Consider the following 19,265-nt stretch of genomic DNA (forward strand, 5'->3'; position numbering starts at 1 on the left):
GTAAGTATATTTGATGTGTTTTGATCTGTATATTTATTACCTGTCTCAAAGCTCACATGATCCCATCTTTCACTTGTGGGCTCCCCTCTGGAGTCCTTTTGACACAACCCTAACTGTCACAAACTATATAGGCTAGCTTTCTTGCTTTCTGGTATGAGGAATATTCTATCTAGTCCCATCCTAGACGTTTCCTATCCTAGCCTGGAATCAGCCAGCTCTCTAAGGAACCTGGTTCCTTTCAGTGGGAAGTGGTTTTTAGAGACCATATTCTAAGCATGTAATAGTCTTTTGTATTGAAGAAGGAAGACAGACTGTATGACAGTAAACACAATATAGGTGGAAAAAATAAAATCAGTCTGGGACACGTAACAATAATAGGTGATAAGTACCACCAGCTTATAAAAGCAGTTTCTGGTTCTGTTTTTCTATGATGAAAATAAGTATGCACATATTAACATGTTGATATTTTAAATTAAATTAAATTAAATGAGTATGTTTTAAAACCCTAAGTAGCATGTCTTCTGACATTCCTGAGCTTTATAGTGAGCAGTGGCAAGTCAAAGTCTGTGGTATTCTGACACCTTGTGGTGATTTTGATTTGTGTATGCAGAAACTTAAAAAAACAAACAAAAACTGTATTCTGGATATCAGAATAGTCTCATTCCTGATATTCTTCATTCCTGGCAATCTTATTCCTGATAAGTTGCCTTTAGGATATAGATCAGCATATGAAATCTTATAATTTATTTCAACCTTAAAATTGAGATAGGTTTCTTAGAAAAAATACTGGCTTTCAGAAGGAATTTAATCATAAGGAAGTATGTTTCCAACATCTGTCCACTCAATGCTTTGATGTGTTTTCATTCATTTTATTCCATTGATATGGTCAGTTCTCACTCCAGTATCATTAGGTAGCTATCCTGTTTCACGTAGGAGAAGTCTCAGCCTAAGAAAACTAAGAATTTAATCTGCTTAAAAACAGGAACTAATATATGGCAGAGTTTTATTTAGATCTATATTCTATAGAAATCTTGTAATTTTTTTTAAAGATTTTATTTATTTATTTATTTATTTATTTACTTATTTAAGAGAACACAAGTAGGCAGAGAGGCAGGCAGAGAGGGAGGAAGGGAAGCAGGCTCCCCTGAGCAGAGAGCCTGATGCGGGACTCAATCCTACGATCCTGAGATCATGACCCAATCCGAAGGCAGAGGCTTAATGCACTGAGCCACCCAGGCTCCCTGAAATCTTGTAATCTTATCAAATATCATGTTGTCTCACCTTGAAGAATATAATAAAAAATTTTAAACACTTAATGAAAAAGTGATGGTTTTTAGAATGAACAAAAAATTAATTGCCGAACACTGAATTCTCTGTTGGGTTTATACGAATAAAATGCATTAGTCAGTCTGTTTTTTTGTAGCCTATTATGGAATTGCTGTCTAAATGTTTCGAACTGTTGTTGCCATTGGGAAAAATGAGTAAAAATAGGAGTTCTCAACCATTGCTTACCCATTATGTACCTGGTATAGAAGAAAAAAGTCATCTGATTTGCCTGATATTCTATGTTACTATTAATGCTTCCTGAAACATTAAGACAATTGTATTTGTGATTGTATTTGCTGAACTGTCATCAACTTTGGCCACACATTCAATTTTATTTTTTGATAAATTTATTTACTGGAGGCACAGCATATTATGCAATGTGCAGGAAGTGATCAAGTGAAGAACATAATAAATGATCAATGCTCAGTCATATGAAAGTCAGCCCATAATCAATTAAAAAGTCAATTTAGTTTTGGTTCATTAATTTTAGAGTTTAGTTTCCTTCATAGTTGGGAGTTTTGGAACGTCACAACTTACCACAAAAATTGGAGCTTAAAAAATCAAGCTTACACTACCTGCCAAAAACCATATTTAGAATTTTTGACTGCTTTAAAATCCATTATGGGCATTTATTCCTGGCACATTTGGGTCTGATTAGACATGTATTTCTAATTACATGTTGTTATCACAAAACCTTACACTCCTGCAGTCCAGGGCACATTTCCTTTGATTCATCTCCCCTAAATCTGCAAGGAGAAGGCCCTCCGTAAGAATTGGTACAGAGATGGTCAGCATTCACCGTCTTTAATCCCCTTCCTTCATCCCTCCTGATCTTCAGAGTATATCCGGATGCCTTTAAAATTTAACAAAAAATCCTCTAGTAGCATATAACTTTCTACTTAGAATCTTATTCTTTTCTAGCCTTCAGAATATCAAATAAATGGTTTTTTGCTCTTTACTGAATATTCCCTTTTGGCACATACGCTGATTTCATTCTTCATTCATCATTCTTAGCAATCTTATGTTTTTGGGATATATCCATAGTTAGCCAAATTCATATCATTGATTGGTATTGATGGTTGAGAACTTCCCTTTTCTGAGTTTATTATTATTATTATTATATGATGATGATGATGTTATAAGAAACTAGAATTGGCCTGTAAATGTTTGAAAACATCCAAGTTTATAGTCAAGGTCATTTTACCCTCTGTCAGTGTCTCACTAAATATGACAGTTGTTGTCATCATTTCCCAGATGAAGAAATACAGCCCCAGAGTGAAGGGGATTTGGTCAACAAAAACCAGTAGTGACACAGTCAAGACTGGGACCCATTATCTGACTCAAGATACTTGTACCTTTTCTGAGTTAAAAACAGAGCCTTCCCTTTCCTTCAGGTTAAAATACTCCAAGCCACTGGGTTGCCACAGCATCTGTCCCACTTTGTGTTCTGTAAGTACAACTTTTGGGATCAACAGGAGCCAGTAATTGTTGCACCTGAAGTTGATACCTCTTCCTCCTCTCCTGTCAGCAAGGAGCCTCAGTGCATGGTTGTCTTTGATCATTGCAATGTAAGTTTGTTTTCCAGACTGGGCCAGCATTTAATTACTTAGGTAAAAACAAAACTGTAAAGTGAGCATTATTTTGTTACTAATTTGATATCAATATATATCTTGTATCAGAGTTTCTTAGAGTATAGTTGGAGTCAGAAACCGAAATGTCATCAATACATTATATACCTTAAATTAACACAGTGTTATATGTCAGTTATATCTCGGTAAAGCTGGGTGACAGATGCTAAAGTGTCAGTGCTTTTAACTCTTCCTCCACAGTCAAAATTTACTTTTGTGTGAATATGGATACAGCTGACCCTTGCCCAACACAGGTTGTAAATGTGTTTCCTCTTCCTTTTGGTTTTCTTTTTTTAATTTTTAATGTTTTACTTACTTTTAATTAATTAATTTTGGGGTGGGGAGGGGCAGAGGAAGAGAGAGAGAATAAAGCAGGGTCCATGCAGAGTGTGGAGCCTTATGTGGGGCTCAGACTCATGACCCTGAGATCATGACCTGAGCCAAAATCAATTAACTTACTTACTGGATGCTTAACTTACTGAGCCACCCAGGCACACCCCCACCCCCACCCCCACTTTTAGTTTTCTTAATAACATTTTCTTTTCCCTAGCTTACTTTATTGTAAGAATGTGGTATACAATATACATAACATACAAAATACGTGTTAATCAACTGTTTATGTTATTGGAAAGGCTTTCTGGTCAAAAGTAGGCTATTAGTAATTACATTTTGGGGGAGTCATAAGTAATGTGTGGATTTTTGACTGCACAGGGGTTTGGTGCCTGTTATTCCAACATTGTTTAAGGGTCAACTCTATATACCCTTCTCAAAGGAACCCATGTTTTGTATTAGACTACTGGAGAAATTGTCATCTAAAAAGTTTAAGAAACTGGTATTTAGAGAAAGTGAAGATATAAAAGAGACAAGAATGAACTTTATCGAATACCTAATGCTCTGCTAAGCACTTTATGATATTCTTTCATTTGATCTTTATCACGGTTGTATTTGATAATGGTATTTTTTTGTTTCAGCAGAAGCATCTGGTACAGAGGAATCAATTAACCCATGGCTAGTCAGACTCTTGATCGTTTTTTTTTTTTCTTAACTGTACCACAATTAGTCCATCTCATTGTTTTCAAGGGAGTGGTCTCTTTCTAATCTATTTAAAACATAGAAATACCTTTAGTGTGTTAAAGATTGAGAGAGAGTGATAGTGAAAGAGAAATATAGGTTCTATGACTTTTTACAATAAACTGTTTTAGAGCTTAGTAATTACTGTAAAATGCTATCATATATATCTTGTAAAGATGGACAGATTGGGAGAATTTTTAAAAATTAGGTGATTTTATTTGCACTGATGATCATTATTTATTTCCTTACTCTCCTGTTATTAGAGATAAAATTAACTTCCTAAAAGCTAGGAAAAATTGTTACCGTAACGCATTACTACCATACTGCATCTAATAACTTTTATATCAAGACATTGTAAATCATTGCTGAAATTCTTAATATAATTATTAGTACTTTAAAAATAGCTTCCTAAATTTTGCTAAGAAAACAGAATATAATGCTCGTCCTTCAAAATAGATTTTCAAGGTGAAAAATATTTTTAAAAATCAGATTTATAATTATGTTTGAAGTCAAGAACGTCAGACCATCTGAGCATTCATTATGTACATTAGATGACAGTTATGTTCTATAACTAAAACTTTTTTTTTCATTTCTTTTCTCCATGAAGTGGGTTTATGGCAGTGGATATAAGTGATCATAAGGTTACCAGAAAGTACTTCCTCCTCTGTAATTATTTTCTTTCAGGAGTTTTCTGTTAACATTACTGAAGACTTCATTGAACATCTTTCAGAAGGGGCATTGGCAATTGAAGTATATGGCCATAAGATGAATGATCCTCGGAAAAACCCAGCCCTGTGGGATTTGGGGATTATCCAAGCAAAAACACGCAGTCTTCGAGACAGGTGAATTTTGGATATCCTTCTGATTCCATTTATAATTTTGAAGACTTGCTAGAGATTAATACTGCCCTTTATAAAGATAGCTTTTTCCTGAGCATTACCAGTATTCCAGGGATAGATGCTATTGTTTCCAGGGTATTTATAGCACATTTAAACTTCCTTACAGGAGTGAACTTTGAAGAGTGACGGAAGAGATATTAAATGTAGAGTTAGTTAAGAATAAAGAGTGAATGAATTTTTGGAGAATAGTTGCTTATTCTGAATTACTTCTAGTTAATCAACTGTAGGGAGAATGGATCAAGATATACTCTAGAATTCAGGTTTTACTTATGTTGTCTTTAGTGCAGTGTTCTTTTGAAATGCCATCAGTCATGGAAGGAGGCAGGTATTTGTACCAGGATTTTTAAAAGAATGTTAAAATGGAATGGCTGAAAGGGGATATTCGTGTTTTCCATCTTATCATAAAAGAGATCCAGATTTTCTTGTTTTCTTGTTTTGGGTTTAGAATGTTTCAGCAAATCCTTAACTAGAATTGAGGTTTTTTTCCTTGATTCTGTTATTAATCTGAGCAAAGATTCTTTTCAAGTTACTAAATTGAGCATATATATCACTACCTTTATCTATGTGAAGATAATCATTGTACTTTCTTCTGGACCTCTGATTACCATATTTAGATTTTTGAGTAACCACTTTGAAATAGATTTGTAATTATCATACCTTTTTGAACAAACTGAAGGAACCATTTCTAGTTCTGATGTTAAATTTGTTTAATTTTGGTTTAGTTATATTTGGTAGTATATATTTGTATATTACTCATTGAACTACAGGTCATTCTACTGAATTATTCTGTTTGGAGGTCATTACCATTGTTAGTTTCCATGTGAAGGATCCTAAGCTGCCTGTATTGAAATAGAAATGTGTGATTTTCCAAGAACTTTAACTATTTCCTAGATGGAGTGAAGTTACCAGAAAAGTGGAGTTCTGGGTCCAAATCTTGGAACAGAATGAGAATGGCGAATACTGCCCTGTAGAAGTAATTTCTGCAAAGGATGTGCCAACAGGAGGAATCTTTCAACTCCGGCAGGTAACAGAATTGTGGAAGTTATCATTCTGAATGATAATACTAAATTCTTTGGCACTGTAAAGCTTAATACTGGATTCCTGTTAGCAGAAATATCTGATTGGTGATAATGAAATCTAGACTCTCCAAGTCCATCCTTTTATTAAAATTGTCTCCTATTACATACCTATTTCCTTTCATTTAAAAAAATATGCTAATTATAGGGGCACCTGGGTGGGTAGCTCAGTGGATTGAGCCTTTGCCTTCGGCTCAGGTCATGATCTCAGGTCTTGGGATCAAGCCCCGCATCGGGCTCTCTGCTCAGCGGAGAGCCTGCTTCCCCCTCTCTCTCTGCCTGCCTCTCTGCCTACTTGTGATCTCTGTCAAATAAATAAATAAAATCTTTTTAAAAAAATTGTTAATTATAATATTTTAAAACCAGCTTCTCAACTTTGAGTAAGCAAAAAGATAAACTTTAAATAATGACTTAGAATTGAGTTGCAGGAGACAGTAGAAACGTATGATGCAGTGTTACATTAGAATATTTCTGAACACAAGGAGTATCAGTGTGACATGGCAGAAAGAACGAGCACTTCACAGGCTAGTAACGTGCTAGGGTTCAGTTCTGGTCTCCCACCGCGTAGCCCTAAATGTGTGAGCAAGTTCTGTAACCTCTCAGAACCTTCTCTTAGGTATAAAGTGGAAGTGTGATGATAATACCGACTTTGTAGGACTAGTATGAGGTTTAGAGATACTGTATGTGAAGCATAGTACTTGGTACTTGGAAGGTGAAAGGGTTCTTTTCCTCCCAACACCAGCCATTTGTCTGATTCTCTGCAGGCACCAATGGGGTGTCCCACAATGCAGTTCGGTTTTGTGTCAGACGCCACAGGTTTAAGGGCTCAGACTTAAGCACAAGATTGCCCTCACTGCAGATGCCAGTTGCAAGTATCTGGTCCTCAGTTCTATTCAACGTGGCTACAAAGTCAGGGGTTTGCCCACCTCTCCTCCCCTTTACTTACTGTTTCTAGTCTTTTAAAATAAAGGATACTACTCAGGAATAGCCCAATGGAAGAGATGCTTGGGACAAAGTCTGGGAAGAGGTATAAGGAGCGTTCATGTCCTCTCAGGGTGTGCCACCCTTCCACCATCTTGATTTGTCCCCAGCCAGGAAGCTCACTGAACCTCATTGTTTGTAGGCTTTTATGGATGTTCATTATGAAGGCATAAAGCTTGGCCATGGGTGATTAACTTATCTCCATACCTTCTCTGCTCTGCACAGAGGTTTTGGCGGGGGGCGGGGGGGGGGCTGACAGTTACAAACTACCAGTGAAGGCTTGTTTTTTTTTTGTTTGTTTGTTTGTTTTTTGCTACCAGCCCCCTTCCTAAAGCTACCTGGGGGCCTACCAAGAACTGCCAGATTTAAAGTTGCATCTTTTAAAAGATACACTTATAATCATTATCGCTCAGGAAGTTCTGAGAGATTCAGGAGCTCTCTGCCAGGACCTGAGGACAAAGACCAAATATCTTTCTGTGATACTGCAGGAGGTATTAAATAAATGCAGCTAAGTAGATATGAATGCCAGCCAGGAATCAGTGTAGCAGAGAAATAGGTAGGAATTGTCACTTAACCGCAAGTGGATTATAATCTGTAAAGCGTTTCTGCTTCCAGCTAAAGAGAAAATATCTTAGTAGAATTTACATGGGAGATTTGGAAATACTCTTTTTTTTTTTAAAGATTTTATTTATTTATTTGACAGAGAGAGATCACAGGTAGGCAGAGAGGCAGGCAGAGAGAGAGGGAAGCAGGCTCCCTGCTGAGCAGAGAGCCCGATGTGGGACTCGATCTCAGGACCCTGAGATCATGACCTGAGCCGAAGGCAGCAGCTTAACCCACTGAGCCACCCAGGCACCCAGAAATACTCTTTTTTTACTGTACATTACATCAATTCAAAATTTAATAGAATATTATATACCATGATAATTTCTATACTTTAGAACAATGGAAAGATATTAGAATAGCTCTTGAAAATAAATGTTGAAATCATTCAAAGCAGAATATGAGAAAAGGTTAAAGGAAAAAGAAAGTTTACTTAAATGTTTAAGTTCTGAATGTTTCAGAAGGGGAAAGCTGATCAGCATTTGTTCTCTGACCCCAGCAAGTGGGTTTTAGCAAATTCATTCATGTATGGGCAAAGAACAGAAAGGAAAAGGAAATTAGTTTAAACTATGGCATCAGATATATACATAAAATGGGATTCTTAAGGGTGTGAAGAACATCTTTTTCTGAACATCTGTTAAAGCTATATATATTTCTTTTTTGGATGCCTCAGAAATTTGTTCCCTGGAAGGCAAGACCAGATAATTCTCTATGGTTTAGTATAAATAGAATATAAGTATTTGTCCTATTTCTGACAACCTTTACTAAAAGTGTTCAAAGATGACTTGAGTTCATCAGGAAAGGTTCTTTTTTTTGAAGGGTGTTGGTCTTGACATGGATGCTGAATCAGTAGTGCAAAGGCTTTTTTTCATACATAAACAGCAAGAATAAAGACACAATGGTTGGAATTAGGTAAATTTGGGGAGAAAGTAACATGTAGGAAGACCTGGAAAGCAGTAAAAGAGGAGGTTATAGAAGCACGTGTGGCTTGTTGATAGAAGGACTTGGATGGTAGGCTCATTTGAATTAAAATATTTCAAAACTAGAACCTACTGTTCTTGAACAGTAAAACAGCAGAGGAGAACTTACTACGTACGCCATATGAAATTGCCTGTTTTGTAGTTTAAAAAAGCTCAAATATTAGCAGTTACAGGAAGTTCAACCTGTGAGTTTAAGTATAATGTTTAAAAACTTTTCTGTGGGACAGTAGCTGTTCTGGATCTTTCCCTCCTTTTTCTTTCTGTGCCAACCTTGAACCCTCCCCCTACAGTGCCTCAGACTCACCCTCCCCCTACAGTGCCTCGGACTCACCCTCCCAGTGTGGCCCCACACACACAGTAGGTTACTTTTTGTTTTAAACAAAGTAAACAAACAAAACTGTAGCTAATTGAAATGACTGAACTATTTTAAATTAAAATGTTTTCTGAGGTACTCTTTCCACAAGATACCTGACACATAACCCTTGGAAAATACTAAATCAAAAACATCTGTAACACATCTCTTCAAATCTAGTCTTCTGATTAATCACTGCCTAAATTGATTTCCCTGATAACATGAAGCTCTTGGGAATTAAAATCTGATGGAAGAGGCGAAGAGTAACTGACTTAAAGTTATACATGCAGATTCCATTGTTCAAATTCTGTTTTACATCCCTGAAATTCATAAACTGACTTTGAGGTCAGTATTTTGGGAATATGGAGGATCTTCTTGTAAAATACTACTTCATTATAAACATAGAGGATTACATTGTGTTTATTATGAAAGTTTATGTAAGACGGAACAGCTTCTCTCTGCTCAATTTTTCATTTTGCAGCCGGGTTTTAAATTTTGGGGGATTAGAGTGGTGAATCCAGGGTAGTGGTCATCATTCTTATTTCTGACAGCTTATTTTTAAAAGTAGATCATACTATATTATTGGGTTTGGTAATCTCTTTTTTTTTTTAAAGGTCTGGTTAACATTGTTTACCATATGCTTTTTTTTTTTTTTTTTAAGAGAGGAAAAGAGAGAATCTTAAAGCAGGCTCCATAGCCAGTATTGAGCCCCATGCAGGACTTGATCTCATGACCCAGAGATCATGAGATCAAGAATTGGACGCTTAACCAACTGAGCCACCCAGATGCCCCAATCATACTTTTTAACTTAATATATCACATATGTTTTCTTCCAGCAATATTTTAATGACTAATATTTTATTATATACACACAGTTTGAATAGTTTTAATATTATATATTTATTTGTGTCTGTTTTTTTGTTATTCTTAACATATATTGCTTTAAGATTCCTTATACAATATATGATTATTTACTGAGAACAGATTCTTAGAAAGTCGAATTGCTGGTCAAGGGATCCTTATATTTTTAAGGCAGATTGCCTTGCAGAAAGCTTTACCAGTTTATATTCCCAGCAACAATGTATGTAATCGCCTGATTTATAAACTATGGGCACTATCAGAAATTACCTTTTTAAAAGATAATTGCTAGTTTAGTAAGTGAAAATAAAGATGTATTGTGCTTATTTTATTTTTTATTTTTTTTTAAAGATTTTATTTATTTATTTGACAGAGAGAGATCACAAGTAGGCAGAGAGGCAGGCAGAGAGAGAGAGGAGGAAGCAGGCTCCCCGCTGAGCAGAGAGCCCGATGCGGGACTCGATCCCAGGACCCTGAGATCATGACCCGAGCCAAAGGCAGCGGCTCAACCCACTGAGCCACCCAGGCGCCCCTATTGTGCTTATTTTAATTTGTATTTTTTATAAGTGAGTTTAACAGTTTTTATTGTGCTTTTCTTTTTTGCATTTCTTTTGTTAGAATGTTTTCTCTTAATGTTTCTTTTTATTGAAAAAGTATGCAAGCCATAAATATTCCATGTCTTTCTATTTGCTGAAAAGGTAAATTATTTTTCCTGATTACTTTTTCAATTGGTAGTTTACTGCTTAGTTTTTAATATATGGTGAAACTGTCTTCAGAGTTAAATGCTTTCTCAACATCAGCCTGTAGGGGTCTCTCTAAACCAAATTTTTAGAAATTAAACTGATTTTTAAGCAAAATATCTGTGATACAGGGACAGTCCCGGCGAGTCCAAGTGGAAGTGAAGTCTGTGCAGGAATCTGGGACTTTACCATTGATGGAAGAATGTATATTGTCTGTTGGCATTGGATGTGTAAAAGTTAGAACACTGAGATCCCCGAAGACTCATGAGACCTTTCATGTAAGTTTCTGTGCCAGTTATGTTCTTGCTGAAAGACCTAACAAGATAAGAATGTCTTTTGGAACCTGACAGAAAACTGCCTTCTATGAACAATTCTTTCAGTTTTTTCTTTTGTTTTTCTTTGATTTCTTTTTTCTTTTTCTTTTTTTTTTTTTTTTTTTTAACTATATTGCATTAGCATGGAATCGCTGCACTTGCACCAGACTTGCACCAGACTGTTGGTTTTGCCCTGGTAAATGGCAGACTGAGGGTTAAGACATTGAAGTCTCTAGAAATTCCTCAGTTGTCTACTAGTGATTAACTTCCCCTATCACCCACCCCCTCTGCAGAAACCCCCTGCTGGCTTGTAAAGACTGTTTGCCAGCAGGTGTTTGATTTCTCCTGGGGAGTGGGACTATAAACCCAGCAGGGGAAGTATTGTACTGGTTCCTGAAAAGGTCAAATGAGTGTTCTTCACTTTCCTGTGAGAAGCTTAAGGTTTGACTCCAACTTCCTGAAAACTATAAAAAACTGAGAGTAGGGTGAGCATAGGTGGGAAATAAAATAGTATATTCACTAAATTAGAAAATATAAAGTATGGGAAAAGATTCTGGTTGTTGAGCATAGCCTGACTCCTGGAAACATGATTGTTTTAGTTTACATTTTTTTCTTTTAGGAGGAAGAGGAGGACATGGACAGCTACCAGGTAAGGAAGTACCTGTTGGCCTCATCAAATGTGCTTGATTCCTGTGCTGAATCACGCATTCCTGAGCCTTGTCATACTGTTATTTAATAACTACACAGTTAATTTTGAATCAAATACTGCTTTTTCTCAAATTAAAACAAGTTTCGTAGACTTCAGTGTAGGAAATCATTTGTGACTGTTACCCTTTTCCAAACCTGGAGCTCTGCATCTAAGTTTCCTACAGATCCATTTCTCCAGATGCTTATTCTTGCACTCTTTCTCTCCTTGAGTGGAGTCACCCACACTTTCCCCTGTAAGAGCTATCTCATAATGAGCCTCAGTCAAACAACACTGGTTAGGTATTTTCCATCTTCTAAACCAGGTCTCCCTTTCCCACTTCCAAGAGTCACACAGGTTTGGTTTTGCCCGCCACCCCTCTTTCTTATCTCCTGCAAGATTTTGTTTATGTCTGTCAAGTTCTATCTTGTTAGGCTTGCTAGTCATTGTTTAGGACTGTCAGAGCTCTTTGGATCCTGATTATGTCATCCAGTGTAGTCACTCTCCTGGTTTTGCATCATTATAATTTGATAAAAATGTCTGCCTTCCTATAAGTGACTGATAAAAATATTGGATCAGATAGGGTTAAATACAGAGTCCTATGGCACAACAATAGAGACTTCTTTTAAGCTGACATTATTCCATTAATCATTGTTCTTTGGATGTGATATTTCAGTCATTTATGATTTCATTCAAGTAGATTCATTGCACATTTCTCCATCTTGTCTACAAGAACGTCATGAGCTATTTGGTTAAGTGCTTTAGTGAAATCCAGATACACACTGTATCCTCAGCATTCCACTGATCTACCCAGTCCTGTTAACTTTATTATGAAAGGAAATGAGGCAAGATTGGTATACAGTCGGGTGTTGACTGGTAGAGTTCTTAGTCTGGTGATAACGCCCCCTCTCTGCTCCAAATAACCCCCCACAAGAAACAAGGGAGAGAAGCATTTACATGCTGTTTGTAGAGACTAGTGAAACATGTTGAAGGCTGAAACAAGGTAAGAAGTTTGAGGAATTCCTATGATGGTTCCCACAGATATAGAATTGAAGATTATTGAGTAGTATTTGTGATTTTTTTTTTAGGTTTACTTTTTTTTTTTTTTTTTTTTTTTTTTTTTGGTGATATCTACATTCTGTGCAGGGCTCAAACTCATGACCCCGAGGTCAAAAGTCATATGCTCTCCTGATAGCCAGCCAGGTGCCCAAGTATTTCTGATTTTTATCCAGCAGAGGGACATTGTAGATCTTAGTTACTTGGAGTTCTGCCTCTCGAACCAATAGAAATAAAACTGGTTCTAGATATCAGAGAATGCCCTTTCAGAAGCTGTCTTTTTCCAGTAACAGCAGTGCTTTGATTTTTGGAGTTTCCTGTTCTGAATAATGATTGGAGTCAACTAGTAGTGGTAATAAACAGATTGATATATAATACTTCACATTTTTAAAGCCTTAGAGTAAGGTAGATGGAAGCTTTGGTTTCAAATATCTTGTCTTGACATTATATCTGCCATAATTTCCCCTGCTTTCTTCCAGGATCGGGATTTAGAGAGACTGCGTAGAAAATGGCTAAATGCATTAACAAAACGTCAGGAATACTTAGATCAACAACTGCAGAAGCTTGTCAGTAAACATGGTAAGAAAAGCAAGTTGAATATTTCCTCCCCCCTCACACCGAATCTGTGCATAATTAATTTCACTTGCAGCCATATAAATTAGAAGTAGATGGACACATCAATAATGCGTATAGGAATGTTACTTATTAGTGTCATATCCTTTCAGAACAACGTTTATTTAACTGTAATGATGTCTTTCTGTAAGTTTCCCCACATCCCCAACAAAGAGAAAATAAAGTATGTAAACGTTGTCCTTCAAAAATAAATTAAGGAGGATGCTAACATTCTTGATTTCTTATCCAAAAGCACCTGAATCCTCTAATTCTGGAAGAAATTATTCATGTGCTGGCCCATGGCGGCCTTCCATGAGCCAAAGATGGCCTTTCTGTAAGAGTACACCAGCTCTTTAGCTTATAGTTCATTTCTTACTGTGATTTTTTTTTAATACTAATTAGGGAAGTAATAAGTTTTCAGTGAATCCTCATCAACCAGTACCTGAATACAGTCAAATTCTATTGATATGCAGGATGAAAGTGTAAATCAGGCAAGAAGTCTATATTTGATCTCCATTCTTGATGTTCTAGATAAAACAGAGGATGATGCTGACCGTGAAGCCCAACTTCTAGAGATGAGGCTGACTCTGACTGAGGAGCGAAATGCAGTCATGGTCCCCTCTGCTGGCAGTGGCATTCCAGGGGCCCCAGCAGAATGGTATGAACGCTGCCACATGTCTTCAGACATTTCAGATGCTCACGGAGCCTCCCACTCTCCATATCAGTTTTGCCTCTGTTTCAACTAATGGAAGACTCATCGTAGCATAGGGAGAAAAGTTTGAATTAAAGGAAGTGTTAAATTATTTTCATGAGTTGGAAATAACTATGGCTTAAAACTGTTTTATTAAATAATATTGTTATTGGCCCAAGTAATTAAGAATTCTGAGAATCTAAATCAATATTTAATACCACTGCACTTAGCATTAAAAAAGAAAGTTAATATGTTAATTACTTGGGTCATTCCCTTAAAAGACCATTCGGTCATAATAAAATTGCATCTCCAGGAGTTTTTGGTTTTGTGCTGGCTTAAACTGTACTGTCAGCAAATGTTCTGTGCCACTTTATAGAAATTAAAAATAGTAAATTAAGCCATATGGGGCCCTTAAGTATATAATTTTTTAAGAAAGTAACTTTAAACAAAGAAGCTTCAGTTACAAGACTGAATTCTAGGATCAGAATGTATGATAATTATACACAAGAGCACCAGTGAAAAGAAGCAGCATTTACAGGTAAGTCTTTGGGGCATCTCTGATTTGAAATTATGACAAAAACACGATACCCACAGTTATTATTGGCTTGACCTGTAATAATTCTCAGTGTGGATTAATGCTGTGTCTCGAAGTACATTCTGCTGAGAAAGTCGGCTTTATTTGAGGTGCTATTTGTTTATTATGTTTTAGGACCCCAGTTCCTGGGATGGAAACACACATTCCTGTTATATTCCTTGACTTAAATGGTAAGTTAGGAGATACTTTCTGAAGGCTTATCTCAGACAAATTAGTGTCCGAGTAACACTTAGATTCTAACAAAGTCTGCAGTTAGGCAATTCAGTAAGAATAAGGTGAGGGTCTATTTTACGTATGCAGAGGGACACTGACACTTGACCAAGAATGAATTATCTGTAAGAGTAATATTTCTGTAACGGAGGTAGGTATGTTTCATCCCAGGACGTTTGCACATTTCACTGGGTAATCCGTAATGGCTGCGTGTGTGCTTTGTTCTTCTCTTCATGTGAGGTAGCAGTAGCAGGTGTTCCCCTACGCTTCAGTGTTGTCTTCTTTATTCTTAGGAAAAGACTTCTCTCTGGAAAAGACTAATAACTAGTGATGCTTATGTAGGATGCTTTCTTTTCTCTGGTGTTTTCTTAATCTTAGCTAATAAATTTCTCACCTTTTCTGTGAGTTCGTTTTTTTTTGTTGTTGTTGTTGTTCTTTAAAGATTATTTATTTGTTTATTTGGCAGAGAGAGGGGGAAGCAGACTCCCTACTGAGCAGAGAGCCCAATGCGGGGCTTGGTCCAAGGGCCCTGGGATCATGACCTGAGCCGAAGGCAGAGGCTTAACCCACTGAGCCCCCAGGCGCCCCTCTGAATTCTTATGCCCTCATTCCTGCATTGCTTATTTGTGAGAAACTGTCCAATTTTTCTGACTTTTTTCTCCTTCATATAAAATATTTTAGATGTGGCTACATTTTACATTTATTCTGTCCAAGGAAGGAAAATAAAAATGAAAAGGTAGATTAAAGAGCTAAGGATAAGGTAAAAGTCAGCAGTTAAATTCCTAAAACATCTCAGAGAAACTGTGTATTATAATGAACTGTCCTAGATAGGCAAGCTTGGATGTCCTCAGTGGTTTGTTTCCACCCAGCTGAAAGTGAGTTATAATAACTAAGGTATTTAGCATCTTGTACTACTTGGTTTATTTAGACATATGGAAAATTTTGTGTGCACACAGAGTTAGCAAATAATACTCAAGTCACTTCTGCTGTCTGTCCACCTGAGAGGGTTTCCGTGTTTTGCCACAGCTCTCTAGCCTACCTTGTTGTTCTCTGGCGCCTTGGAGGCTGAAGCTTACTCTGGGGCTTACTGTCCTTACGTTAGGTTCCTAGATAGTTGAGGGGCTCGTGTGTGCATGTGCTTGTGCACGTGTGTAGAAAGGTAAGAGCGGAAAACAATAAGCTTATAGAAGACCTGTTTGTATGGACATCCCAAGACATGATCAAGAACTTGTGCAGCCTGATGCTCATTCTTGATCCCCATAAGCCCACATACTAGAAAGATACTTTGATGGCTACTCACAAGCTTAAGATGGATAGGGGGTTGGGAGGGCCTGACTTAGAACTAAATAACTAAAGGGCCAAGGGGCAACCCTCCCAAGTTTCTGGCTCATGTAGCCAATTGATTCTTTTGTTGAACTTAACGGTCCAATAATTGGAATCACTCTCGCTTCTCATTTCTTCAGTGCACTAAAAGATGGGGAATTTGGGTTGTAATTCTATCATTAACATTTATGGGCTGATCTTGAGTAATCTCTTGGGTATCTTGGCTTCATTTGCCTTCCATGTAAAATAAGGCATAAAGGTAGGAGATTGGTTAAGATAATTTCTTGAGAGTCTGTCCATCTCTAAGAACTGTGAACTGTTTAATGGTTCTCTTCCATGTCATGTGAGATTTTAGAGCCAAAAGCAAATGAAATTTGAGGCAGTAGAATTTTAATACTAAGCACATTGAAATTTAGCTGGTAGGGGTTATCCTTTGAAATGATCTCTGATTTAATGGAACTTGGTTTTAGCTGATGATTTCAGCTCTCAAGATAATCTTGATGACCCAGAAGCTGGTGGATGGGATGCTACCCTAACCGGGGAAGAAGAGGATGAGTTCTTTGAACTGCAGATTGTAAAACAGCATGATGGAGAGGTAAACAAAGCATAAGTAGGGAAAATCATATGAAAAGTAGTTTCTTTAACCTTTCCATACATCTTTTGAAATAGTCAGCAGTGTAATCATTTTAATGCTTACATTTCTCAAGAAATATAAATGAAAACCTTTTACTGCGACTTCCAGAAAGAGTGGAACCCCTTCCAGAAGAAGTGGATGGTCAAATTAGTTCCCCTCCTGGTAAAGGATCTCTGTTAGTATTCATAGTTCAGGCCAGCAGTGGTCCCCTCTCTGGGGAAATGCTACTGAAGTACATAGAGGTAAAATACACAGCGTTTGGGATCTCCTTTAATTCTTTAGTAAGTAAAGACTTTTTAAGAAGAGGGAAAAAAGAGTAGATAAAGGCAGTGTGGCAAAATCTTGATAATGTTTGAATCTGGGTGATGTGTGTACAGTGGGGGCTTACTTTCCAGTTTTGAGTATACTGGAAAAGTAAAAAAATAGTTAAAGCGAGGAAAGCTGATGGGGTGCTCTGGAGGGCACATCATCCCTTAGTGGTATTCCTAAAAGATGCAAAACTTCAATAGTAGGGGGCAAAGCTAGCTGTGATGCGTTCTATACAACAGTGGTCCTATGGTGTCATGGGTGACAAAGAAGGGCTGGGGAACCATTCCCGATCAAAGTAGACTAAAGAGACATGACAGCTAAGTGCAGTTAGTGATCCTGGATTGGAACAGTTGAAAGATTTGAATATGGACTGTATTATATCATAGTATTGTGTTGATGTTAAATTTCCTGAATTGTCCTATAGTTAAGTTAGAGGATGTTCTCACTGTTAGAAGACACTTGTTAATCTATTTAGGCAGGTAGAGTAACAGGTCTGGAACTGACTCACAAGTGGTTCAGCAAAAAATAATCCTGCATGTGTATGAGTTGTAAGAAAGAGAAAGGAGAAGTGGCAAAATATTAATAGCTGATGATTATAGATGGAAGATAACACAGGAGTTCATTGTCCTGAATTCATATCTTTCCTTTATGTTTGAGCATTTTGCAAAATAAAAACATTTCTGGAATCCCACCAGCCAAGAATGTTATCCCCCGTACTTCCCAGACTAGAGTGATGGAGGCCACATCCTCACATCCCGGAGTCTTTCAGGCCACTTCTAGTAGATCTTCAGTGGGGACCAGTATGTCCAACTTCAGCCAAGCCAGGATGTTTCCTTGTGAAGTGTTTTGTGTTCAGGAGGAGAGGGCAAACAAAGTATGTTCTTTTGGTCCCCGCAGGTGAGAGCAGAAGCCTCTTGGGACTCTGCCGTGCACAGCTGTCCTCAGCTCAGTAAAGGCACCCCAGCAGATGAGCGCGTGTATCTGATTGTGCGGGTGACAGTCCAGCTCAGCCATCCGGCCGACATGCAGCTGGTATTACGGAAAAGAATTTGTGTCCATGTTCATGGCCGGCAGGTGAGTCATTAATCCCAGTTGAAGAACTGATTTTAATCACAGGTCCGATTAGGGGCAGGGCCAGGAATGATTGCTCTGGCCTCCTGTCCACACAGCCTCTGTGAACCGATTCAGTTTTCTCTTCAACTCAACCCTTGCTGTCGTGTAGTCGGGTCTGCTTCATTCCCGGCCCCTGCTGTTCTGACTTTCTCCTAGATAGTGTTCAGTTATTACAGTGAGTCCTTCTTATTATAGAGTCACAGATGGGTGCCCCAGTGCCCCGTCAAGGCGCAGTTCTAGGTTTTTGACTTTACCTTTGGGTCGCACAAGACGTGACAGTTCTCCACAGATTAGTTGTTGCTTGGACTCACCCTCTGCTTTCTGCTTCCTTCTTCCCTCTCAGTCATCTCTGCTAATTTGTGGACTCAAATATTTGGATAGTGTACTCTGTCGAGCTTTTGGATAGCAAGACGAGTTAGAATTAGTCTGCATCTTGAAACCGCCAGTGTCCGTCGACGTGTATAGCTGAATAAATAGATGGCGCCTCTATTGGCTTAGTGCGGGAAGGCAGGTGTTCCCTGAGTGCGGGAAGACTACGGGCGAAGCCATGGAGAGCTCACACTGAGCAAGTCCGAGAAGCCATCAGAGCCAGGGTGGTAGCATGCTGGCCATTCCTTTACAGACACGGTGCCAGAGGACATACACTGTTCAGTGCAGGGGGTGAGGAAGGACAGGGCAGGGCTGACTGGGACCTCAAGCAGCAGAGTGTGGCAGGCATTGTGACGGGGCGTGCCGCAGAGGTTGGGGCCCTGGCTATCCACACAGTTGCAGCTGCATTATGAGGGACCTCATGCCGTCTGACTGGGTTTAGTAGACAGCTTCAAGGGAAGAACATAAACTATTTCTGCCATTGGCTTTGCAAATACAGGATTTGGGAGGCTCATTCTAGGGATTCTTTGAACTGTCTGTGCTCACTTTTTTTGAGGCCTTCTCAACACACTGACTAAAACCAGGACAGATGAAAAGAAATCTTTTCATTTAAAAGAGCACAGTCACGGTTGACAGAGTCCTAGATGTAATCTCCACCTCTAAAAATTAATCTTTAGTTCTAAATGTCACACTGATATCCATCTTTGAAATGAAGACTGGTGGTAATGCTGTTAAAATTGCAGGTCTTTAGCTTGGCAATCCAGCGTCAATAAAATCCAGGTCATCGGGTGAGCTATAGACGTATATGGTGTGTCCCCTGTTCGCTCTTTTCTCCAACTC

At 38.0% G+C, this 19,265-nt stretch overlaps 1 protein-coding gene across 4 annotated transcripts in view; it reads left to right on the plus strand.

Moving 5' to 3' along the window:
- Positions 1-19,265, plus strand: part of KIF13B (kinesin family member 13B) — a 196,471-nt gene that overhangs the window by 124,116 nt on the left and 53,090 nt on the right. For all 4 annotated transcript variants that reach the window (XM_032332283.1, XM_032332286.1, XM_032332285.1 and 1 more), the window contains exons 22-31: positions 2,721-2,894; positions 4,710-4,867; positions 5,816-5,948; positions 10,646-10,792; positions 11,448-11,477; positions 13,049-13,148; positions 13,713-13,839; positions 14,582-14,637; positions 16,471-16,595; positions 17,841-18,017. In XM_032332283.1, the coding sequence (XP_032188174.1) occupies positions 2,721-2,894; positions 4,710-4,867; positions 5,816-5,948; positions 10,646-10,792; positions 11,448-11,477; positions 13,049-13,148; positions 13,713-13,839; positions 14,582-14,637; positions 16,471-16,595; positions 17,841-18,017 (1,227 nt within the window). The remainder of the gene's footprint in view (positions 1-2,720; positions 2,895-4,709; positions 4,868-5,815; positions 5,949-10,645; positions 10,793-11,447; positions 11,478-13,048; positions 13,149-13,712; positions 13,840-14,581; positions 14,638-16,470; positions 16,596-17,840; positions 18,018-19,265) is intronic.

Source organism: Mustela erminea, chromosome 2 (genome assembly GCF_009829155.1).
Source record: "Mustela erminea isolate mMusErm1 chromosome 2, mMusErm1.Pri, whole genome shotgun sequence".
Taxonomy (NCBI): domain Eukaryota; kingdom Metazoa; phylum Chordata; class Mammalia; order Carnivora; family Mustelidae; genus Mustela; species Mustela erminea.